We start from the raw sequence: 27,205 nt of genomic DNA on the forward strand, positions 1-27,205 counted from the left end.
GCTTATATACCATCTAATATAAATTAACGTAAGCATGTATCATCCCTAAGGCACAACACCCCCATGAAGAAGACTCCCCATGGAGCATCTGGCATATCTATAAACACAAAAACCCAGACACTTTATTCACAGCACCACCTTGTTCTTTTCTTTACATGGTCTTTTTGATTAAGCACGAGCCCCTTGAGGCGTAAGTGCAATACTTGGTTAACAGAAACTGACATATTTACATAATAACAGCTGGTTTTCATATCAGTCTCTACGAACAATCTAGAAATTTTGGAAAATACTTGGTGGCTTCGAAGCATTTTAAAGTTAGGAACATTTTCTTCAAAACTTTTCTATTCTCTCTTCACTATTAAAAAGCCATTCTCTAAGGACATCATCTCAGGACCACTTCTCCACTAGGCTGTAAGCTCCACGAAGGGCCTTTGCCTGTCTTGTTCACCAGTGATTCCTCAGAGCCCAGCAAGGCATCAAATCCTATTTCATGAATGCTTGAATTTGTAGCTCATGACTTATTAGACTAATTGATATGATCAATTTTTCTTATTGACTACTGATAATTGGTTACATGTCTACCAACAGAGACATTTCTCATATCAGAACAAGATTTTAAAATGTATTCTAATATTTTCATATTGAAAATGTGAAAACAACAACAAAATGTGGTCGAGAGAGGCTCAGGCGCTAATGAAAGGCACAGCACTTGACTTAAAACCACCCTCCTCCACCCAGCCCAATGTTCATTGAACTACACAGTCTGCCGCTCCTCCTTTAGGATTTTGTAAAAATCAAATTGAAATTAACTATCTTTTTGAAAAGAATATATATTCAGGCTCATTAAGAAAAACTAAAAAACTAGTTTGTAAAAGTCTTTTATTGTATCCGTGCCACACATAGTAGAGAAAAATAACACTCCTAAAAAAAAGAATGCTACCTTTTCCACAACATTTGATTTTAAATAAAACTTCAAGTACTCTTACATAGGTACAAAAAAAATTCTGATCTATTTGCCTCCAACAGGCCACCACAACACACAGTAGATAAAACACAGTGGTTACAAATGTCTTTTAAATTTATTTCTGAGGCAAGGCAAATGGGAAGGAAATGTTTCTATGAAAAAATACTGTGTGTGTAGGAAATTGTCACAATTTTATTCCACATGGATACAAATGATTATACTTTAATTTAGGCCCTGGTGGCTTAAAATTATATAACAAAATAGAAAAATGGAAAACTAATATCCCCTACACCCTGTTTCAAAGGCAGGCACTACCAAGATCAAGGAGACGCCACAGTGTTGGTAGAGGATAATTACTGTACAAGCCGTGTAGCTATAATTACCTTCAGACTAAAATAAAATGCTACAGTCCTTCTAAGGCATAAACAATAATGTCTCCAAACAATATATACACATAATACATATTTAAAACAAGACTTAATATAAACAATAGTGAACAGTATATACATGTCAATTTTTCTTCACTGTCTTGAAATACAATTTAACTACACAAGTGATGCAGCAACATATATATATATATATATGTATATATATATAAATGTACTTGTAACTCTACAGTAAAGTTTATTTTTGGTGCTTTTATAGCACATCAGTGTAAACAGTTTACCTTGGCTTTGTTTTATATTTTAAAACATTCCTTGTTGTATTTTCAAGATTTAAAGCAATTTTCTAGTTCTTCCTTTTCACAGAAAACGAAGATTCTGGATGTGGTTTAATCATAAATAATTCATAAAATTAAATACATTCACTAAAAAATAAACTACAAAGTAAAAAAATGAAAAATAGATATTTATTGAGAGGGAAAGGAGAACCATTTCCCACATTAGAGCTCTGGTGTTGAATATTCAGTGCGATTTGATATATTTTAATTGCTATTGCACTATAACACCCTTTCCTTTGAAAATTCTTTGGGTGTGCTTCCCTGTTCTACCTAAATTAGCTGATAAATCACACAAACCAATAACCAAGGGCCTTGGTTGTTGTAGGAGTGAAGCGTTTAAAAATGGTATCATTCTTCTGATACTTTTTTTTTTTTGTGATACTTATTTTAAGGGAAAAAAGTCATTATGTATGTGCCTTGCACATTTATGTAAATACAGTTCACACTGCTGGTCTCATTTGTCCTTGTTTAAAAGGAAAAAAAAAGATTATTATAACTTCAGCTCACTTTGAAAATATCTGTCCACTTTTTTTCAAAATACTTCCTCATACTGTGGCCAGCTCTGCCTATATCAGAATCATCTTCATTAAATGTTTCACAGTTGTCAAAAACAAGCCTGACATCTACAGCAAAGGTTTCAAGGTTTGGATATCTGAAAGAAAACACATGATTTAGAGGTTGTTTTTATAGGGTGGCTTTGTTTTATAAACAAATGAAGAGGTAATAAAAGGTAAAATGAAAAAGTAAAACTGAAAGAAAAAAGATTAGGATAACTACATTTAAACGGATATAAAACATATTATACTCTCTTATAGATGAACATTTAAAAAATTGCATGTGTTCTGAACCATGTAGGATTTAAAAAGATTAAATGGAAAAAAACACATTTCTCTGAGGAGCAAGATACAGTTCAACTAACTAGCATTTTCCCCACATCCAATTTCCTGTTTGACCTGTACATAGTGTGCTGTCCCAGGACTCATCCCACTTAACTGGTTTATTAGTTCCTCTGGCCAGTTGTGGTACCCTATCATCCACATTGAAAACTATTTAGTTGCAGTAGAAATAATGGAAATGCTTCCTGTGCCCTATAAACATTACACTTGCCCTGTAGCTTCTATATACATCCAGGATATACTGCTTTGTGTTAAATCTTCCCCACTTCCCATTTCTGTTCTTTTCTCTTTGGATGTGCTCTTTTGCTCAAACACTGGAGTACGATAATCCAAAACAGGCAAAAAATTTTTAAAAATGTGCTATCCCTTTATCAGAGATAACATCATGAAGACCTGCTTTTCCATAAGAAGCACTGTGGCTTCAGTGGTTTTTCAGTGGGATAAGCCCCGTCATCTTTCTCTGTAGAAACATGGCAAAGGGAACAGAAAAGTGAATGAATCTGCGTCAGCTCACTGGTAAGAAAGGAGTGGTTTGTTTCAAGCCAACCCAAGCCAAACCAATACATTTTGAAAGAGAGCTTTTGGGAATTTAAATTTAAATTAATTCTAGCTTATGGTAAGCTAAGTACTAAAATAATTTACGTATTAGAAATACCCTTGAAGTACACACTGAAGCTCTGAGACCTGGTAAAAGTGGAATTATTTCTTTGATGGGATACCTTGTACAGTCTTCCATACCTTCTCACTTCCCTCTGCTATGTGCAATAATAAAGTAACATTTCTCTATCTGTAATGAGCTCACAAAATTAATTCAGACCTGATGTAACCTCACCCATTTTCCTGTTCTTCTGGGAATTATTATTTTTTAATGAGGGGAAATTCACATAACATAAAGTTACCCATTTTAAGGTGGACAGTTCAGTGGCATTTAGTGCATTCCCAACATTTACTATTACCACCTCTATCTACTTGCAAAACATTGCTGTTGCCCCAAAAGGAAACCCTGTATCCATTAAGCAGTTGCTTCCCATTCTTCCCTAACCGGTCCCTGGCAACCACTAACTGGTCTTTCTCCATGGATTTGCCTATTCTGGAAGTTTGATATAAATGGAATCATACAGCATGTGTGGGAATAAATTTTATAAAATATTTAAAAGTTACTTTGAGAAATATTTATCTCTTTAGACTGTTCCTTACTATAAGAAACAGTTCATGATTAATGCTGGGGAGACTAAAATCCAGGACAGAATTCTAGGTGAGACAAATACTAGTCCCACAGTTGATGGAACCCAGAAAGATTCATTAAAGCAAGTACTTCCTCCCCTCTTTTTGATAAATTTCTAGTTTAAACATTTGAAATACTGTTTATGAGTTTTGGTTCCAATTTATTAGTTTGGGTTTAATCAAACAACTTGAAGTTAGAGGAGCTTGAACCCACTAAATTTTGCTTCCCACACAACTGGCATCACAAACACGATTATATAGAACTGCTTCCCTCTCTCGCCTTGCCGCTGCTGTGACTTCCTCCATTCACCAGGACTCATTCTCAAAAGGGAACACCAATGTTTGGTAATGTCTAAGCTCTGTGTTAGTGTTTATTTTGGGGATTTTGAGGTCTGTTTGTTTGTTTGTTTGTTTTATGTTCAGTTAGCCACATTATAGTACATCATTAGTTTTTGATGTAGTGTTCAATGATTCATTAGTTGGGTATAACACCCAGTGCTCATCACAACACACTGAGGTTTAGATTTATCCTCTATCCAGGAACTGGAGAAAAATGTAAAGCCTTTCTGTGTAAGTCTTTGTCCTGGCCATGTTGATTCTAAGTCCATTATGCTACCCACCTAAACATCTGATTATTTTGATAGAAAAAGCAAAAGAACTAGTTCATAGCTAGACAGGAACTATTGCTTTTTGGTTCACATTAGAACCAATAGTTTTAATGGTTTTAAATGTTTTCTGAATTTGGGCAGGTCCCTTCCGTAATTTTTTTAAAAATAAAACAAAACAGACATAATCTTTTGAAACATGTGAGAAGGACACTGATCATTTTGAGTTAAGTTCTACTCAACTCTTATAAATTGCATGTAAATTATGGAGCACAGTGATTTTCACCAAAAGAACATTCAGGAGGAACTAAATAACATATTGCGTTATAATGGTAATCATAATAACAACAATAATAATGTAATTAAAATCTACTTTATAGATAGTCTTTCAATGTAAAGTTCCTTCTTCCTCCATATTTTTTGTGACTTTGCCTAAAGTATGGTCACAGGGTCCATTAAAGCTAAACCAGTAATAAGGAATAAGAGGAGCTGAGGAGAATGAAGAAGAGAACACATACAGCTCACAGCTCCTGGTCATTCACATGTGGAATGCTTTTGTGTGGGCTTATTTTGTAAGTGAACAGCCTCATTTTGGGGGCTCCAAAATGGGCCACTGTTCAGAACCAAATAAATTCCATTAACAGCTGCTACTCTGGTAGGAGTTTGAGGTGGTCTAACAAATATTAACTGTGGCCAGGAAGTCACTTTACTCTTCAGGTAGGATCACAAAGACAATATGGTAGAGAGGAGCAAATAATAGTTTTCTCCCACATTTAATAAATACATTCTTAGTATTCTCCAACAACCCATAATTAAACTTTTAACATTTAAAAAATTAAATTTTAATTTAATTTAAAATTTCCAATGACCTTTTATCTCTACATTGTAATGATCTGAAAATATTACAGTCAATTTTTGTTAAATCCACATGAGATATTATCAATATTCCACTGATGTAAAATATAAGCTCCACCTTATGTTATTTACTTACTTTGGGAGGCTTCCCTGTTATTTTTCTTTACCTTTCAGGCTGGGTTTGGTTGGCCTTCCAATGTCAAAGGCAGCTTTATCACACTGCTTTTTAATTGTTTAAACAATTTTAATGGACTTGTCTTTCATACCGTACTGCCCTAACCAAACACACAAACACACACAGACACACACACACACACACACACAGACACACATACACACGCCCTCTCTCCAAAGGCAGAGATTTTTGGCTCACCAGAAGAGTACCCAGCAGATATTAGGCATTCAATAAGTATTGAACTGAAATTATTTACTTACTGTCCACTACTTAATTTCTCTCTAATTGTGGAAAAATCCATAGGCTTCTTAATAACTTTCTTATAACCAGGAACAAGTTTCAAGTTTACAGGAAGTAGAAAAGGCCATGCATCCTCATGAGTTTCCATTTCAGTAAGGATCATACTAAAAAAATAATGTTTGAAATCAGTATCTATGCTTTAGAATTATCAATTTTTATTAAAAACTTAGTTTTTATAATCTTTCAAGTAAAAGCAATGCAAATTAATTTATTTTAAAAGATGAATACATTTATTTATACTATAGACTTTACATTTTCCTATTTATATAAATTGTCAAAAAGTCACCTTTGATATAATAGAAAATTTCTAAACAAATAAAATGAAATGTTATAAATATATTGTACATGCAAACTGAAATAATACCTGCAAAGAGCGAGGTCTTTGGAGTCATCTCTTTTAGGTTTCTTAATAGAAGTAAAACTTTCCTGTTTTGACAAGTTAACAGAAGTGTTTTCCTCCATTTTTCTTTTTTTCAGGTCTTTGTTTCCTCTTTTTAGTGAACTATTTGTAGATGCAGAGTCTTCATCTTCAGTATCCCCTGTTAAAGTTACTTTCTTGCCTTTCTTTGACTCATTAGTCTTTTTTCCTTTGACGTGAAGTTTTTTGATTTTTAGAGTTTGACCACTTGCCTTAATTTTAAAAAAAGTAAATGAGGTATAAGAAAATAACCATCTACAGACCTATTATTTTAAATTATTAAAGTCTGACAGGACAAACAAAAGGAATTTTATCTCTGATCTACAAGGTTGATAATTTATTTTTAAGAGAGATCTATGAATTTGATCTCCCATAATATAAGGTTAAAATATAATAAAGCATGAAAATCTATCTTAAGAACTCCTAAAACTTGAAGCTGTTGATCTCATGGTAATCCATCTTTGGTACTACAGAATTTAGCAGTATTCCTTTAGTCTAGGTCACTAACCAAATGAGTTTAAAGGTACAAAAGGACTATCTTTTAGAACACAATTAGGAACAAAGGTGAAAATAACAAATAAACAATACAGAGCTTATTAATAAGACAATTGAAGACGTAATAAAAAAACTAGGCCAAAACATGAAAAATAGCTCACAAAGTGTCAAGTAAAGAAAAAGTCCTTTATAAGTGATTAAATCTACTGGAAATTTGTATATATTTGTTTATTTTTGGATAAAGGAAAAAAAGCATTTGCTATAGAAAGAGAGTTCCACTAAATTGTGGTTCCCAGGTGTGAACAAAGCAATGGTGAAAAATCAGAGAGAGAGAGAGAGAGAGGAAAAAAAATGTCTGTTTTTGAGGAAAACAATAAAGACACAGTATAAAAGAGATCGTATTTAAAGGATATGAATTCTAGCTATGGCTCTGTCAGTAACTAGCTATGGAATTTATACAAATATATATGTGAGGCCCTATCTTCTCATCTGTAAAATAAGAAAGATAAGCCACACAACTGCTAAGGTCATTCTAGCTCTAAAGTTACATGAAAAAAAAAAATCTCAGTGTAGCCTTATGCAATGTAATTACAGCTTGCGGTCAGCACACTGATACAACAACGAGCTCTCCTCCCCCATTCAGAAATAGGGAAATAAATCATATTTTGAGAGTTAAATGTTATAATAAATATAATAGATCATAGAAGAGAGATATGCAGAGTCAGATATTCAGTCTAGCCACAATCTAAAGTTGGCTGTATTCTTGAAATAAATCTGGCTGAAAACATTTCTTTGGAGTACTTCATAATAATTTCTTTGAGGATTTCATGAACTTTTCTAGTAATATTTTTAAATAATTGCCCATAAGCAATTAAAATTATTTGGTTCTCTATTGGAAGGCTAAAAGTATAGTTAAGGAGAGATTTTAATTGCCTGAAATAAGGCAAATAAATCTAATACCTTCCCCATATCATATCAAAGAATCACTACCCCTTGTCACTAACTAAAATAATTAAAATGTTTTACTAAGTCTCTTTTCCATTTAGTTTATTAATTTTTATTCATGAATATCTGATATTCTGAGTTTTCATATTACACTAAGCTTTTATCACTCTGAAATCATAAAAAAAGAGAAAGAGAATGCTTAACATAACGAAAAAGTCCATTTAATGAAGATTAAGTTGGATTGAATAATTATATCACTTAAGAACAAAATTTCATGAATAAGGGGCCAAAACTTCTAGTTCTTTATGTGAACTAAATTATTACTTGGGATCATTTTCTAACAAACTCATAACTACAGTAGGAAAACATGAAATTTAAATTACAGAATCAAAAGAACTTTGTGTTTCAAAAAGACAATGAAGTTTATACATTTCTTTACTAAGTAATGTTTATCAGCTTGCCTCATCATACTGTACACATACCCACACTTATCTTCATAAAGACTTTATTTGTTAAGTAATCTCTACATGCACCATGGGGCTCAAACTCAACCCCGGGATCAAGAGTCACATGCTCCACTGACTGGGCCAGCCAGGCGCCCCCACAGAAACATACTTTTAAAAGCAAGCTTGTATATAGTTAGTTACTCTGTTACCTGATTTACTTTGTTCTGGGACAGAGATGCCCCACTCCCTACCTTTTTCTCTATCTTTTTATAACCCAAATTCAAAGAGGAACTTCAGTATGTCTAAAGCAGAACCTATCAGATTACACATAAAAGGGCACATTTCTGTTGTTTGTATATATTTATACATCAGAAGTTTGTGACTGGGTGGCTCACAGGCTGTAAAGAGCCCACAGAATGTGTTGCTGCTTGGCTCATATAATGCTTGTAAAAAGTCTTGAGTTTGTGCCAACACTAAACATTTGGGAGGATATGCATAAAATCCATAAACTTGAAATACTGGTAGATCCTGGAACATTGGGCCCACATGTCTACATGACAACAACTGGCTGGAGTTGAGTAATGACTGTTATATTTAAATTGGGGCATGACTTTCCTATTTGCCACAGTCCCAACTCTTTTGTGTTATTTGCCTGACTTTTACAGGTATTGGAGTTTGAAACCTCATGTGTGTGTGTCTATGAGTGTGTATAAATATGTGTATGTATATTTATACATATATATGTGTGCATCAATACACATATACACATGTCTTTTTGATTCTATGATCCTATGAGATATACATAAAACAAATCTATAAATTTAATAAATATATATAATATAACAAAGTGCATGTATATATATTGGCATGCACATACATATACACAGAGTAAAAATAAAATATGTGCATAAATAGCCATTTGAGATCAAGACAGTATAAATACAAAAACTGAATTAACTGGAAAGATAGTTTATAAACATTAACTTTAAAAACCTTTATATATCAAAATCAAATGTTTAATATTTTTATTGCTATAAGAAACATAACATCTAATTCACTACCTTTAAAAAAACAGGGAACAGAGGCTTAGAAATCTGCATTACCTAGAAGCACTTGAATTAGATCATAGATCATATGTCTCCTAGTCCACTCCTTGAATGATAAATAGCCAAAATTCTAATTTAAGCAAATTTACTGAAAACAAAACCTCCTATAGTCTACCAGATGATAACTCAAGAATTAACATATCAATTTGTTAGTAATCAATAAAGCATTAGAGGAAATTTCTATAACTTGACAGTTAAGAAGCTAAAAGATAATTTATGTACAACCAGTGAAAATTATTACTGAATTACACTAGATATGACAAAATAATCAAGTAATGAAAAATTAAAAAGTGATTATTTGTGAATATAATGCCATGTGGGACTCTCTGCTATTTTATAAAATATAAATACATTATAAAAATAAAAATATATAAAATATATTATAAAAATAAATAATAGAAATCAAATGTAATAAAGTATTAATATACATGTAACAGAACTTTAAAGTCATAAAAACTCTTACACACATGACCATATTTGATCTTCAAAAATCTCTACAAATTAGGGGTGCCTGGGTGGCTCAGTCAGTTGAGCGTCCAACTCTTGATTTCAGCTCAGGTCATGATCTCAGGTCGTACGTTAGGCTCCATGCTCAGCTGGGAGCCTGCTTGAGATTCTTTTTCCCTCGGCCCCTCCCCCTGCTTATGCGTGCGTGTGTGCACACGCGTGCGCACACTCTCTGTCAAATAAATAAATAAATAAATAAAATCTTAAAAAAAAAAACCTCTCTGAATTAGATACTATGCCATTTTACAGATAACGCTGAAGCTAGGAAAGTGCTCCAATGTTAGAGATCAGGGAGGTAAGAAAAACCAGCAAAGGGACTGAAAAAGAGCAAAGGCAGGAAGACAACCAGGTAAGTATGGAATCCTAGAAGTCAAGCGGAAACAGGGTTTCAAGGAAAGGGAGTGCTCCACTCTATCAAATGTACCTAATAGGATAGATGAGGCCTAAGCACTGATCACTGAATTAAGCAATGTGAAAGTTATTTGTGGTCATGATAAGAGAAATTTTGGAGAAGCTATGGAGGTGAAAATCTGACTGGAATGAGTTCAAGAGTGATTTGGAGGAGAAAAATCAGAGAACCAGAACAGAAAACTTTCCATGCGTTCTTCTGTAAAGGGAAGGGAAGAAATGGGGGAAGTGAATCAAGGAAGAAGTGAGCCCAGAAGAGGGTTTTTGTTTATTTAGTTCTCTCAAGACGGAAGGAATAGTAGCATGTTAGTGGGCTGATGAGAAGAACGCAGGGGAGAAGGAAACATAGATGGTGCAGGAGAAGAGAGAACTGTTGGAATCATACTCCTAAGAAGGTGAGAGGGGGTTGGTTCTGAGGCATACCTTGGGGAACTGAGTTTGTCAGAGCCACTAGCAGTTCACGGCAACAGGAGAGAAGGTAGAGCATGTGAGCACAGACACAGGAAGAATGGTGCATGTGGTGGCAAATTCTTGTAATATTTTCTTCTGGTGGCTTCTATTTTCACAGGGAAATGGGAGTAAGGTCATCAGTTGACAATAAGGATGGAGGAGACAGAGTTGGAGGTAAATCATCAGGCACCATTAAAGGCCTTCTTAATGCCTCGAATTTAAAGGGCTGGGTGTTTTCTCCAACCACATTCAGATATAAAAATATAGGTGCAGGGAAGTCAAGAGTTGGATTAACCAGAATGATGGTCTTCCCAAGTGAGAGAGAGGCAAAGGGGATAAAGGTGGATGCAATGGTTATGATAATGAAATGCTGACATATTACAAGCAAGGTTAGAAGAAAAGAGAGGACATGAAAGGGGAGAGGGACAGTGAGAAGGTCTTCAGATAAATGGACTGGAGGTCAAAGAATTGTTGGAGTTTGAGTGTGAAAGAGGGTAGACTGAAAAGAAAGGCAGTGAATAGATGGATGTTTGGAATTTAGTTCATGGAGACATGGCAGTTACTGGTAATGATTAATGGTTTATTGGCCAAGAGATTAAACATGGAAGGGAGTGACTGAGTTAGGAAATACCTAACAAAGACTCTGGCCTCAACACATGTTGACCCTTTCACACTTCTTACTTTCTAATTCTATTATCATATTATCAATCCGTTATGGGTGTCCACAGGTTTCTAATTTAAATGTGACCAGAAAGTGACTTAAAAAACAATGCCTATTACCATCTGACCTAGCAATTTAACTCCTAGGTATATACCCAAGATGAGTGAAAACATTTATTCATACAAAAACTTATATATGAATGTTTCACAGCAGCATCATTCATAATAGCCAAAATATGGAAACAACCCAACTGTCTATCAACTGAAGAATGAATAAACAAAATGTGGTATATCCAAATAACGGGAGTATCATTTGACTATAAAAAGGAAGTACTAATACATGCTAGAACATGAATGAACCCTGAAAATATTGTGCTCAGTGAAAGAAGTCAGACACAAAAGGCAGCATATTGTATGATTCGATTTATATGTAATGACCGGAATAGGCAAATCCATTGAGACAGAAAGTAGAATAATGGTTGCCAAAGGCTAAGGGGAGATGGGGAATGGGGAGTGACTGATAATTGGTACAAAGGCTCTTTGTTGGGGTCATGAAAAATTTGTTGTGGAATTAAATAGTGGTGATGGTTGTACAACTTTGTGAATATTGCAAAACCACTGAGTTGTGCACTTTAAAATGGTGATTTTTATGGCCTATGAATTACATCTTTAAAAAACCCCCATACAGCTCTGCATTTTGATCTGGCAATTGAACGGTTTAGTGTTAGGTCAGTCTCACCTTAGCAATGCAAGCGGGACAGAACCAGTCCCCGTCTGGTATAGTGGTAATCTTGGGCCTATGGCAGTACGTGTGACAGCCTTTGTCACAGCCATCACAAAGGAGAAGCAGTTCTTCATTATCTCCCTTTCGACAGATCTGGCAGTACTATAATACATGAGAAATCATTTAAAATTAGCTCTCTGCTGTGAAGAATAGTTATTGGGATATTAAACACACCATAATTCCTAATTCATATTAGTAACAAACATTCCGCTTGCTAACAAATATACAGTAGCCATACACATCTATGTATCTCTCATTACACAGATATGGACCACATGACGGGTGAGCAGTTCAGTTGGGGTAAATGCACATTTCAGGTACACTGCAAAGAACAAAGCTAGAGGTTGAATGCCTGCACACACTTCAGAAGCATGTACACATTAACATATGAAATCATTAACGTGACATTAGAGCACATAAAGCAATGAGTAGCTTTAATACATGGTGTTTTAATTTTTTAACGTATTTCATCTTTTGCTTATCTTAGCATCCTCATGATATCCTGAGAAAGAAATAAGTAAGAGTTAGAGTAATTTTTAAGATCAAAATTAGGAAACTTGTATTAGTATCAAAATTATATATAACAGTAAAAAGATGACCCTATATTTTGGTTAAATTATCCATCTATTTTTTGAGATTGATTAAAAAAAATGTGTCCAAACCAAGAAACTTTGGAATTCAACCCAAATCAAACATGTGTCACAAGTGCAGAAAATGGATCCTACACAATGATTTCTAGAGAGGGAAAAAAAAAAACAAAAAACTGGTAACAATAAACTAAATCAAAGAATTTAATTGGTCATAACTTATTTTGTAGAACTAAAAATAAAATTATTTCTTCTCTGTGAAAAAGTTTCTAATACCATTAAGAACTTTAAAATCTGTACGGAGATTTCCCCCCCATGCATACATACTCTGTATAACCAGTTTCAAAAAGGGAAAGAAGCAAAGTTAGAAAAGAAAAACTTTGAAGATAGCTTTAAAAAATGGTCAATACTAACCCTGTGTTTTGACATTTAGCTTATACTCTGTCACAGTAGAAAATGTCTTGTAATCAATTATTTTGAAAAATAAAAACATTTAAACTGTAAGTCACTTATGCTAATTGAAAGTTATATATTTATACTCTTAAAAACAAAACAGCTTGACTGTTCAAACTTAATTTTTAAAACTTTCAATACAACCTTAAATCTTAATCTGGGAAAGTCTAAAATAGTCTTATATAACTCAATATGCACATCGATGACAGCTTAAAAATCTTATTGAAATGGCAGATACACACTATTCAGCTTAAATATCTATCAAGTATATGTAATATGCATAATACTAAAATTGTCATGTGTGCTAAGAGCAAAAGCAGCAGAGTTTACCATCCCAACAGTAAGTATTTTATGACCTTTCATAATACCACATCACTAAATACCTTCTCCAAACTTAAGTTACATCTTTAAAACTTCTATTGTAAAAATATTGAGAAATAACATTTAGAAAGTTATAATTAAATCCCTATGACAAAAAAGGTTAAAAATCAGTTTCATGAACATTAAGTAAACTCTATTTTTTATAATAGCTACCCAGAAATACTATAAAGTCTCTCTGACATCTCACATTTATGGTTTAAAAATAAAATTCTTTTCTGATACTTAATAAAAAAAGGTGGCAGGTATCAAGCTCATTAACACTTTGGAAAAGTCACAGCAATAGTTCATAACATGTTAGAGCAAATGTAGAGCATAAAATAGTGGCTGTTGCCTATGCTTAACATTAACAACAATATAAAGCATACTGTGGGCAGAGAATTATCTGGAGGCAAATTATGACAGCTCCTTTCCATGATAAGCCTGGTCTCTGGCAAAGAGGGTATTTCTAAAGGTACTGCGTACTTTAACATTTTGTTAGGACTTGTTATGAGGATTATTCTAGGCACTATTACATTTCTAGTTAAAGGTTAAAAAGTGCTTATTAACCTTTGAATATGAAACTATGTCTTCTTTTCAAGATAGTTTCATGGCAAATAATGTACGATTAAATATTAAAAAATGAAAATTATGAGATGGAGTTAAATAATGATAAATGTATATTAATAACATGAAAAAGAATGAATTTGCCAGAAATGAAATAAAGCTTTTGACTACAGAAAGTATAAAGGCAGATTTTGGTACAAATTTTGGGTTTCTATATACAGGTTATAACAAATCTGATCATATCATGATGACTATTTTGGTGTATATGAGGAAAAGAACTGTTCCAGTTTCATTTTGATGTAGAATTCAATCTCTTTTGATCATTACAGTCTAGACTTCACCGAGTATATTTCTCCAAGGTGATTTTAAAACTGGTTTTAATAATAAGTTTTAGAAGAAAGATTCTTTTTACCTGGTAAAAATGCTACCAGATGAACAGAACTTGCCTTCCATCTTATGGTAAATTGTAATGTGGATTGGAAAAGACCTAAATTTGAGCAGATTGTGAAAACTGCAGATTCATTATTCCATGGATATTTTATATGAAGAAGGGAAAAACCACAGAAGAAACCAAATTTATTTGTAAGAATGAATAAGGCGTTGAGTAGTCTAAACTTAGAGGTTAAAATAAAGGAAAGAATGTTAAATTATTTAAGGATCACTTCTTTTCTTTGGGGAATGACTATTTTAAGTAAGGAATTTTACTATTAGTCATTCATAAAAACAAATCTCAAATGTTTGGATTTTATAGCTAATCTGTAATTCAAAAGCAAATGTCAAAGTAATTCATAAAAGTTCACATATAATAAATATTTCTGTATCTGATATAAGAGGCAAGAGGGACATGAACATGTTTAAAATGAGCATCTCTCTGGAAGATATATGGACTATAGCTTTCATTTTGAATATATAGCATTTGGTGCCTGGTACAAGGTAGAGGCCACTGCACAATGATAACTACTTGGGCTTTAGCAAAGAAGGTGAAAAACCAGTTTTAATGGTTAGAAGAAAAAAAAAAATAAAAGACCTACTCTTCATGTCAGCTACTTCCGATGCCATATACATGGTATCAAGTGCACAAACTAAGAGCTCTCTGTTTATTTTGTATTTACTTATCTAATTATTTCTTAGCATTACAGAAAAAAAAGAAAACTGATAGAAATATAAAGACATTTTAAGAATGCAGTGAATGTAGCAGATAATGTTAGCAACTGGAATGTTTACAAGAGTGAAAGGGTCTTCAAAATATTTAGATGAACATCTATTATGTTAACAGAATACAGAAAACAACCTCAGTCAGAGTTATAAACAATATTCAGTGGAATGAGAATCAAGATTTTTAAAAAGAAGAGATAACATATTTGGAAGTTTCCATCAAAAAGCTCAAAATAAGGAGAAAAGTATCAAACTGATACAGTATTTAAGAATTAAACAAACTGTCAAGTAAAGCATACATTATTTTGACAATAAGTAATGTATTAATTAAGAAAGGTTTAGAGGTTGGGAAAAACAGGACAAAGTAAATTAGTTATAGTATTTCTTAAATGAAAACACTTACAACTTTCATAATTGATTTTTCCCATGCTATTGATTTCTGTAACTGCTGAATGCACAGAGCTACCTGTGCAGCACTGCGAGCTTCTGATAATGCCCTTCTCCATACCCTGAGCCCTGGAGCAATATCCTCTTCAATTCTGCATTGAAATATAGAAAAATTAAGTAGGTCATATCCACATTTATGGTTACTGAATGTGAAACAATCATCACACTGAAAGCCAAGCAATGACAAAAACATGGAACAGCCAATAAGAATAAGGTTTAAGCAACTAAATTTGATGTAGTGCACAGACTGTGGCTACGTGCCTCAAAGCTTAGTCACAACCAGGTAAATGTAAGATCACTTTGCAGGATTATTAACGCACATAACAAAAAAAAAATGTTTTTACAAAGCACCATGCAAATAGCATGATCCATATGGATCACAGACATACAAGAAGATACATAGATAACAGGCAATAGAAAATAGGCTCCAATTAGCAAAGAAGCACAATAATTTTTCAAGTTAATCTCAATAACCTACCCGTCACCATCACCACTAATGGATGGTGCAGGAGCAGGGACAGTAACTGTGCCCACATTATCCAGTTTGATCTGAATGGTGGTACTTAAGGGGCTCTTCAGATACCTTCTCTCAATGTTCCGCTCCAAATCAGCCAGCCTGGTTACAGCTATATCTAGGGGGTTGTCACTCTTCCGTTCTAATGCATCTGCACTGCTTTCTTCTTCGCCAGTAAATTCTCCATCATGCTCCTTGCACAATTTAGAAAATGACTTATGTTCAAAATATACCAAGTCCTCCCTTTCTGATGCAGGCTCTGGACACATCCAACCCTATATATCAAGAGAATAATGTTATTATGGTTTTCTCTTAAAATGCCTGATGGGTGAATTACCTGTACTTAAAATACAGCAGCAGACACCAGCAGATCTCAAGGATCTTTACTGAAAGTTTTTACCTTGTGTTTCCTAATGCTAGGTAGAAACAAGAACAGAAAATTAAAAGAAACAGTTGTAAGAAAAGTTTGAAAAAGAAAATTTAATAACTTTGATATTATGAAAGGTATAATGAAAATTAGCAAAGTATTCTGAAGGATTTGAGGATAAGTAAATATTTATTCATTTCATGGGACCACTTAAATGGAAAACTCTCGGTAGTCCTGAACTTGGTTCTTCCTTTCCATTTTCACTCCTTCTACCACCCTTCTGTACTTACCATTTTTTCCTTCAGCCACAGGAGCTTTGCCTAAGCTGTTACATTTGTCTGTATGGCTTTTTCCCTGTTCCTCTTCACCTACTTAACTCTACTCATCCTGTAGCTCTCATGTTAAAATTTACTTCCTTAGGGAATCCTTCCTTGACCTCCTTTGGGAGGTTAAATCTCCCTGTGACAGGCTCTCATTGAACCACCTAATACTCCATAGCCTTGTGTAATTTTACATTGCTATGATTATTTGATTAACATTTTTCTACCTCTAAACTCCATGAGGGCCATGTCTGCTTTTAGCCATTTTATCTCCAGCAGAGTAGGGCAAACAGATGGCACTCAATATATGTTGATTGAATAAATAAATGATCCTACAACTCAGCTTGCTTATATCAATCCTCTAGCTCCAAATCCTTCAAAGACTCCCTACTATTTAACAAAGTCCCTATTTTTACCATGACATTCAAGTACCTCAATCTACCTCTTTCTCACATGTTCCCATTTATGTACCCTACACTGCAGTCAAACTCCACGACTTGCCATTCCACTGATATGTTCTGAGCCCCCTGATCATGGTGCTCCACTCATGCTGTTCGCTTTTTCTAGTATGGCATTCCCTGTTCTCTGACCGTCAAAACCTTCGTCATCTTCTCAAATTCCATCTTGACCTCTCCACGAAATCTTCCCTGATCTTTCTCATATCTCCCAAGTCATGTATTCTTTTTCAAAATTCATGCATAACTCTGTACTTGTCTGTGATGAGTTACTAGATTCTACAGAGATGTCCATGTCTTATCTCCCTATCATATGACATACTTTCTGAGGGCAGAAACCACCTTGTATCCAATTTTGTGATGTCCACTGCCTAATGTGGAATAGGTACTTAGTAAATAAGAAACAAAATGACCATTATGTTTTTTATTAAATCTCTTCAGTGATAATTATTTTGTCTTGTATATTGTGATCAATTCTTTCTCATTAACTCAGTAGAACATTTATATTTAGGACGTAAGTATGAGATTATAAGTAGTATGCATAAGTGCACTAGGTACAAGTCATATCCAATGGCCTCATTCTTTACAGTTTGAAAAGGATACTACATACCACTTAAAAATATTCCACTTAGCTACTGAGAACACAGCCAAAAACATCTAAGCAGCTGGTTATGTGATAAGGTCATTGTAACAAAATTTGAGTATATCTCCAGGAAAATGTTTCAGGCCCATGCTCTGACTTTATGCATAACTATAAAAGTGTGATGATATCCTTTTCCAACGAACAGCCAGTCAGAATTGGCAAGTCAGATTGGGGGTGCGGGAGGGGAGTTGGAGGAAAATAGGGCTAGTAGAACCAATCACATCTAAACCAGCAAATAGTGACAACTGACCATGAGAGAAAACAGACTATAGAAAGCAGATGTGATAGTTTAAAAATCAAAGCACACTGGGATCATTTACCGGAGGGGCAAAACCTCTTCACATTTCCTGAGGGAATCATTATCTAATCATCGGTCTTCATACTGAAGATACTGTGTCACCAAGATAATTTCAATCAAACTCATTATTCTCAATTTAAGAAGGCAGTGTAATACATAACATAAGTGATCCAACAAACATGTTAAAAAATTATAGCACTAAATGGAATAATTATCATTTCTCCAGAAAATAAACTTGTGCAGAAGAGTTCACTTGTTGAAGATGCCAGATAAATGAGGCATTTTTATATTGTATTATAGTACCAGGAAAAAGATTCATATAGTTGCCTAGCAAATGATAAACTTCCCAAAGTTGGTAATTATGTTTGTGGCAAGAAAGGGATATTTTATTAGCCCTGGGAAATTATATTTTTTGGAAATCCCTGAAAATTTCCAAATGCCAGCATTAAAGTAATTTTGAAGAAATATTTTAATCATTGGATAGGATAGCATTATAGCATAAGTTTCTCATTCTGGATAAAATCTGGATAAAATGTGAAATATCAAATCAAATTACATGGAAACTACATTTTTTAAACCTTTTCAGGTGTCTGTCTCATGCTTATTCACTATCAATCCATTTGTTCTCAGTGATGTCACCTTATTATCAATTGAGAAGACCTTTATACTCCTCTTTACAAAACCAAAAAGTCTTACACAAAGGTAAAGCTTTCCTTCCTTTCGCTTTTCCATTGGAAGCCAGTTTTGATCATTGTTTGTGACAATGGTAATGCCCAGTAGACAAATACATAAATTAAAACTTTATATATATACGTAGGGTGTGTGTGTGAGTGTGCGTATCATAATATAACACATATTCAGATATATCTATATTCTCCAATTTAAAATTATATACAGTGACAGTCTGACATACAACATGGCTTGTATAGAGGTGCTTCCTGGACCTACATGAAACACAGTAGTAGGAGTTTAATAGAGCATTATATTATCATGGTAAAACTGTGAAACTCTGCTTGCAGTGAAGAACTGCATACCAGAAATGATAGTTTTGATTATCATTAAGGAGGCAGCAAGATTTAGTAAAAAGAACATGGGTACTGCAGTTAGACTGACTTGGTTTGAACCCACATTTAGCCACTTACTATAAGACCACTGGCAGGTTACTTACTCTGAGCCTTGTTCCTTACCTGTAAGATGGGGAAAATTAATTCAGGATCATGATGAGGATTAAATGAGATAAAATGAAGACATTTAACATAGGAACTGGCAAATGTCAGGCATATAAAATATTAGTTACCTTCCATTATCCTAAAAACAGATTTTATTCCAAGTCAATTTTACCTTCACTTGCAAACTTGCTGATGCAACTCTCCTTTCTAGATCTTCCACCTGTTGAAGAATACTCAAATCCATTTCCATTGCTTGATCTTCTACTGACCAGTTCTCCACAATATCTCGAGTTACCTGGTTTTCTTCATTTTCATTTAATTCAATAATAGCAACTACATTTGAAAAGAAATTAATTTAATTTAATTTTTTTTAAAGATTTTATTTATTTATTCGACAGAGAGAGACACAGCGAGAGAGGGAACACAAGCAGGGGGAGTGGGAGAGGGAGAAGCAGGCTTCTCGCCGAGCAGGGAGCCCGATGCGGGGCTCGATCCCGGGACCCTGGGATCATGACCTGAGCCGAAGGCAGACGCCCAACGACTGAGCCACCCAGGTGCCCCAGAAAAGAAATTAGTTTTAAAATCCACTTTATTCCCCAATGATTTCTTTCAGAAAGTAAGCAAAATTCCAGGGGTAACATGTGAATGTAACTTAACAGACACAAGTGCACCTGTGTGTATGCAGGCAGCTTGCTTTCAAAAGTAGGAATATTCTTTTTTAAGAACACAATGTGTCTGCAGGTTGTAAAAAATTATAAGAAAGTAATGCCAATTTAAGAAATGTACATGGTTACTATTTTTTGAGCAAAACAGAACAAAATGCCCGTTAGTAATAAATTAAGACATACTAAAATACATTTTAAGGTAAAAGAATTAATTTTCGTAAGTAAGCAAGAGAGCAGAAATCTCTTTTAGGTACACACCATCCTTATTCTTGATGCAGGCTTGAGTAATATAATCCAAGTGTTTCTGAATTTGTTTCTGTAACGCCTTTTCTCTTATTCCTCTGAAATGCAGCACTTTGAGCAAAGCTTTTAGATCCTCTGGGTCAATAATTCTCCACCAGCCAAATTGCATTTCTAAGTCAAGATAAATATGTACATCTTTTACAGATATCTTGAATATGAGTTAATGGCACAACACAAATCAGAAGATTTATAACTACATATATAACCATCGAAGATTCAGTTATAATATAGGACTCTATTAACAATGAAATAAAGTCAGTGGCTAAAAACTATCTCAATGTACCTACCTTCTGGAATAGGTTTTGGACTAGGAAAATCTACTGGTTTTGCTACTTCAACAGCCGCAGGTTGAGTTGAAGAGACTTTTTCATTCTGTGGCAATGGAGATTCACTTTTACTTGAAGCAACATTGGGAGTCAAGAATGAATTACCATTTCCTTCAGATAATCCCAATCCCGATCCCAGACTAGGTAAAGGTGATGTAAATGGAATATTAGAAGCAAGCATGCCAGTGGGCCATCCACAGAACTGGAGTCCCATCATAGATACTCCACTTTTCATCTACAAAAAACCAAAATATTTTAAAAGTAGAACAATCTAAAAAGTTAGGAAAAATGTTTAGCATCTGAAATTATTTTTTAAATTCTGAAAAAAAAAAGGTAATTCAAGAAGCCTTTGCCTTAGACTAGAAATGCATAGTTGTAATGAAGTTTGGTGATAGCGATTGTGACTCTTTCCAGTTTTCAAACTGTGGCAGGGATAATACAAATATCCAACTGATTCCCCTAGAGTGAGAATTTTCACGGGATCAAAGATTAAATAAAGCAACATAGAAATGAGTTACAATGAGCAGTACAAACCTGAAGAGGTGATACAGCAAATGGATTGAGGCCCACGGGATTCTGAGAGGAAGATGATCCCAGGAGGGGAGCGGGGGCAGGTGAGGGGGACGTAGATGGTGGCTGAGACTGAGGAGTCACTACGGAAGCAGCTGATAAATCAGCATGGGTAAGTGAAGTGTCATCACAAGGGGTTCTTGGCAAAAGGCTGAACCACTGTCTATTTTTTTCCGTCAGTGTTTTTAACAACTGGTCATTGGGTAAAGGACTGTAGAACTTCCCTGGACCACTTGAACCAGTACTGAACAGATTATTAGAGTCTGTCTTTTCCATGTTGCTTTGGGTTGCTGTTGATTGAATGCTGCCCAATGAATGTTTTCCACTATTTTGATAAGACAATGTACACCCATTTGCACTACTATTTGGTTTGGAGATCATCATATCTGAGTCAGGAGGCATCTTAGCTACTTCTAAAAGCTTGCTTAATTTTGAAAAAGAGCCAGGTTTCTGAAGAAACAGATTTGTGTTATCTTTTTCTTTAGGATCTTCCTTTTGCTCACAGTGATCTGGATTTGAACAATTTAAAGTATCTTCAGAGGTCTCAAATATTTCTTCTTTGATCTGGATACTTTCTGCCTTTTTCAGTTTTTCTCTTTCTTTTGCAATTTCTTCTAGTCCTACAAAAGTGAAAAGTATTAAGAAGATCAGTTGCTTCAGATCCAACCAATACTTTAATTGTATATTATTACTATTTATCAAGTAATATGCATAAATATATAAATAAACTTTTCGAGATTACTTACTAAAAAACAATGGTCTTGTTTTTTATAGGCTACATTTGCTCATTGGAAAATTAATGTAGTTTTATAATTAACCATTACAAAATTTTAAAATATTAAAATATTAAAAGCCCTAATACACAACAAAAATTACAATTAACATTTTTGTGTAAATCCTTCTAGGAGTTCTCTATGCATAACCATATACACATATACACGTAAGCCTATAAAGTAAAAAAAAAAAAAGGAAATCGTATTATAATATTCTAACCTACATGTTTTACTGAATAATACTCTGTAAACATCCTAATGTATTAATAAATATATAAGTGCACCATAAATTTTAATGGCTATCTTCAGTGGAATATTATCATAATTTAAATAATCAATCTTCTACTGATGGCTATTAATAGGGCCTAATTATTCACTATTATAAACAGTGCTGTAAATGATGAATGACCTTGTATCTGTATCGTTGGACTTTAAAACTTCTTTTTTGATTTACTTCTTCAGGATAAATTTATAGAAAAAAAAAAACAAAACTCCCTGATAGGTACTTTTCAGAGTTTTTGAGATATAATTGTCAAGCTGCCCTCTAGAAAGTCTAAATCAATACATATTAATGCCAGAAGTACACAAAAGCATCTATTTCCCTATCCCTCAGTGAAACTGAATACTAACGATATTTGTCTTTTCCAATATCTGGGAGGTGAAAATCTGAATTGTATATTTTTCTGATCACTAGTTAAGGCTGATTATCTTTTCATAGGTTTATTGGTATTTCTTCTTTGTGAACCTCTGGTTCATATTTTTGACAAATGTTTTTAAAAAATAATTCATAAAAACTCATAAAAATATAAATCCACTAGTTTATTTGATTTGAAAAGTAATATATGTTCAAGATAAAATATTCAGTAATGAGAGGTATAAAGTAAAACCCTTTCTGTCCTATTCCCTCAGTCCCTATTTCTACTCTTTAGAGGTAACCATAACTAATCACGCCTGTAGCTCCTTCTGGAAATCTTATATGCATCCTTGTGACTATCATTTTACACTACTACACAAATGGGATATTACTCTTCACTTTTCTGCAACTTAGAACAAAATCCCAATCCCTACACAAGGCCTACAGCACTGTGTGATAGTTCCTGGAAACCTCCACAACCTCTGGCCACTTTTGTCCTTGTTCTTCCTTTCTCCCTTTTTTCATCTTCTCAAACATGCTAAGTTCTTTCCTTTCTTGGGGCCTTTGCACTTGCTATTCCCTCTGCCTAGAATACTGTTTTACCTCATGTTTCAGATTAAGTGTCATTTTGTCACAGAGGTTTTCTCTGATCACTTTATCTTTTTTTTTTAAAGATTTTATTTATTTGACAGAGCACAAGCAGGGGGAGCAGCAGAGGGAGAGGGAGAAGCAGACTCCCCACTGAGCAGGGAGCCCGACGACATGGGGCTCTATCAGGACCCTGGGATCATGACCTGAGCTGAAGGCAGATGCTTAACCATCTGAGCCACCCAGGCGCCCCTCTGATCACCTTATCTAAAGTATGGTCTCCATCCCATTCACCTTAGAATATCATTCTGTATATTTACTTGGCAGAATTTACCATTAGACACAATATTCTGTTTATTTTCTATTCCATTCCCCCTCCCACACACTAGAATTTAAATCAACAAGCTTTACTTAAAGGTAGAGCAATGTCTACCTTGCTTATTATTGGGTCCCAAATGCCTAACATGGTGCCTGCTATAAAATGGGGACTCAATAAACATTTTTTAATGATGAAATAAAAAGAATGTATTTAATATTTTCACTATACACCTTCAACAGCTTTCAATGGCAAAACATATAACTATACTTCATCAGCTGCATAATATTCTATTATATGGATATATCATGATTCATTTAACCAATCCTCTATTAATGTTTGAAATAGCTCTTACATCCTTCTTTTGATGTTAGTTTCTATCCCAAATTAAAAGCCTATTCCTCATACTTATGCTTCTGCACAATCAGGTGTCACAGGGACTAGATTCACCTACTTGCATGAAACAACCAAAAAACAGACAAAATAATATGGAACAATAGTTTATAAGAACCTGGACATCAGGTAACAAGGAGAGAAAACAAATGCAGCAAGCCCTATGATTGCTCCAGCTTACTGCCCTGGGACAGTTTCCAGGCTACATCACAAGGAGAAATCCAGGCAGAGCTGGCAGACTCCTGAGATGAGGAGATGGAACTGAGAGTCCAAGGGAGACCAAAGTGGCTTGAGTGCTCAGGAGGGAGTACTGGAGAGGAGAGAGCTGCCTAGAGAGAGAACTCTACAGATCTGTGGATGGACCCCTTGAGTGTTCAGCTGAATACTCATCAGTGCCGAAGTGTCAGGAACCCACCTGAGACCAGGGAAAGAACCACTTGAAAAGACTTGAAAAAGAGGTGACAGTGCTAGGTGCTCACACAGGCTGGGAATAGTACCTGTTCCTACCAACCAGCTTGGGAAACCTCAAAATTCACAGATGTTAGGTAGAGTACTCAAGGATCTCACGTCAGTAGTTAGGCAATAATTAGCCCTAGACTGAGCACTGTCCTAGTCCTACCTAACAAATTTTAAAAGCAAGACCTGAAAGGATCAAACTTTTTCCAAGTACCTTAACTGTGTTCCAGTTAAACAAAGCTCAAAAATGTTTGTGGGAATTAAAAAATATCCAGCACCCAACAAGGTAAAATTCACAATGTTAGGCATCCAAACAAAATTAGAAGGCATGCAAAGACACATGAAAACAGGACACATAATTAGAAAAATCAATCAATGAAAACTGACCCCAAACTAACAAGATAGTAGAATTAGGAGACAAGGACATTAAGTTCGAGAAAATAATAGTTGAAAAAATTCCAAATTTGATTAAAACTATAAACTACAGATCCAAGAAATGCAACAAACTCCAAGGAAGAGAAATATGAAGATAACTACACAAAGACATAGAATCAAATTCCTTAAAACCAATGATACAGAAAAATCTTAAAGGCAGCTAGCAAAAAATCGTATGCCTCATATCTCTATGCACTTCTACACATTTGCCCTGAGAAGAAAACCCTACTTCATCACCTCTAATTAGGCAAATGTGGAAAGAGTCACAAATATTCTCTTCATATACCTGTGCTTTATACAAGTTATTGGTTAGTAAAGAAGTACTAATAGTTGTTCTTGATTTATTCTGAGAACTAGTATCTTTAAAAAACCTCTGTCATATGTCCAAAAACAAATGGACTAACCAACCAGGCAACCAATTTTTACTGGTTTGAGACTAGATGACATCCCATTTACATGTAATAAAGTAGATCGAGCTGATGATACATTTTAATAGCCTACTCATGGTTGTCTTTAACTTTTACATTCAAATTGCTTAATTATAAACAGCTAAATCTCTAATTAAAATGTAAAATTATTTTTAAAAATTTGAAAGTGTATACAGGATGTTTAGTATAAAGAGATTCTTTAATTTTAAATAATTTTCTACCTCCATTTCATACAACCCCCTAGTTCCTTGCAGTCCTTACTTCTCTGACGTGTGTCAATGAGTATTAATAAACATCTTCAAAACAGACTGAAGAAGAGGAAGACAAGAGATGAAACAGGGAGTGCTGTTCACTTGATTCATTTCTCTGGTACTAAATATAAGTGCATAATGACAAAGAAAATACCATTTCTCAATTAAAATGAATCCTAAAAAAAATACCATGTTTTCTACTGGAAAGAGAATACGTCTTCTTGAATTTTATCAAAATCACTTTGAACCCTCTCTGTTCACCTAGGAGTTGTCATTGGACCCAAGGGTCCAATGCCACTCTAAGTTCAAGTGAAAATTTTTTCCTTTGGTTCTCTTTAGTTGGGCTGAAGCAAGCTGTAACTTCCAAATAAATTTTACCACACTGTAGGTAAAACACATGCCTGGGTGGCTCAGTCATTAAGCGTCTGCCTCCGGCTCAGGTCATGATCTCAGGGTCCTGGGATCGAGCCCCGCATCGGGATCTCTGCTCAGTGGGGAGCCTGCTTCTCCCGCTCCCACTCCCCCTGCTTGTGTTCCCTCTACCGCTATGTCTCTCTCTGTCAAATAAATAAAATCTTTAAAAAAAAAAAAAAGAAGAAATGTAAAAAGCCTGGCATAGAATACAGGTCTCTGGGCAATGGCTTCGTCACAGGACTCAAAGGCACTTTCCCATTCAGTAGAGCAGAACCTCAGGAGCACTTGCACTGGTCTTCAGCTGTCTTTATGTCGATAGTGCTACCATGATCCAGCTCCTAGGAGATTTCTTCTTATTACTGTGGAGAAGTCTAAAGGAAGCAGATTCTCAACATTTGTCTCTCTAGGATTGTCCCTTCCCAGTCTGATTCAGGAATTTAAAAAAAAGATGATCGATACCATAATACCCTCTCCCTTCAGGTAAGAGTCCCCCACATATCCATAACAGGAATTATGTTTTATACTTCTAGACCTAATGCTGTAACCACATCCTAATACAAAATGGAAGAGTAACATTCACATCACAGTATGTACATATAATTAACAACAAACTTGTTTCATTTTCCTTCCACTTTGCTGAGGGCCAGCAGAAGGACAGTAGAATCTTCAGCTAGCTAATGTCAACACTGTTCTCAGGGTCCTAGGTATATACACTTTGCTTCTTGGTATGCATACCCCTTAGCACTGTTTCTAGACCCAAAGGTCCCTTGACAGGTTTACTGTTAGAGAAACAGTGCTTTCTACCCTTTCGCACAGCAAGGTGTAGGGTAAAGTGTTTTATCTCCTGGAGTGCTCTTGTCACACGTCCAAGTCCTTTGGAACCACTATGGGAGCTGGAAGATCCTGTGTACTATTACTTCTCTGCTTGTAAGTTGCCTTTACTAATAAACTTTGCTGCAATTAGCACTCTGTGTGCCATTAGTGGTTTTTGTAACCATGCATCTTGTACAGCAGTTGGTGTCCAAAAAAGTCCTAATGTCATGGATTTCTGGAAGGGGAGCTTGCAGGGGTGGAAGATTTTCTCCTTGGGGTCAGCAGTAATTCACTTGGTGGAGTTAGGATGGTCTCAGTAGCTGTGCCCAAGGATGGCAGAAGCCCTAAAGTATACACTAAACAGGGAGACTAGGGGTGATAAAATGGCTTGAAATGCAGTCATCCCTCCTTCCAAATCAACTTAGAGATTTCCATGAGTCCTAAGTTGGAGGGTGACCTGGAAAGGGTGACGGCAGCCCCTTCAGAAGGGAAAGTGGGGCAAACTCCCAGAATCCCTCTGTTATGATATATGAGGCAACTAGCCCTGTG

General features: G+C 34.9%; 1 protein-coding gene across 4 annotated transcripts in view; it reads right to left on the minus strand.

The window, feature by feature from the left end:
- Nucleotides 1-862: 862 nt before the first annotated feature.
- BAZ2B (bromodomain adjacent to zinc finger domain 2B) overlaps nucleotides 863-27,205 on the minus strand; it is a 185,198-nt gene continuing 158,855 nt past the window's right edge. For 3 of the 4 annotated variants that reach the window (XM_021703380.2, XM_021703379.2, XM_021703378.2), the window contains 10 exons: nucleotides 21,120-21,775; nucleotides 20,547-20,820; nucleotides 20,215-20,370; nucleotides 19,464-19,624; nucleotides 16,109-16,314; nucleotides 15,482-15,617; nucleotides 11,915-12,061; nucleotides 6,105-6,370; nucleotides 5,701-5,844; nucleotides 863-2,337 (listed from right to left, as the gene is read on the minus strand). In XM_021703380.2, coding sequence (XP_021559055.1) covers nucleotides 2,184-2,337; nucleotides 5,701-5,844; nucleotides 6,105-6,370; nucleotides 11,915-12,061; nucleotides 15,482-15,617; nucleotides 16,109-16,314; nucleotides 19,464-19,624; nucleotides 20,215-20,370; nucleotides 20,547-20,820; nucleotides 21,120-21,775 — 2,300 coding nt within the window. In that variant the 3' untranslated portion in view covers nucleotides 863-2,183. Of the gene's footprint in view, nucleotides 2,338-5,700; nucleotides 5,845-6,104; nucleotides 6,371-11,914; nucleotides 12,062-15,481; nucleotides 15,618-16,003; nucleotides 16,315-19,463; nucleotides 19,625-20,214; nucleotides 20,371-20,546; nucleotides 20,821-21,119; nucleotides 21,776-27,205 lie in introns of all 4 variants that reach the window. The other variant, XM_021703377.2, reaches the window with a different exon arrangement.

Source organism: Neomonachus schauinslandi, chromosome 3, assembly GCF_002201575.2.
Source record: "Neomonachus schauinslandi chromosome 3, ASM220157v2, whole genome shotgun sequence".
Taxonomy (NCBI): domain Eukaryota; kingdom Metazoa; phylum Chordata; class Mammalia; order Carnivora; family Phocidae; genus Neomonachus; species Neomonachus schauinslandi.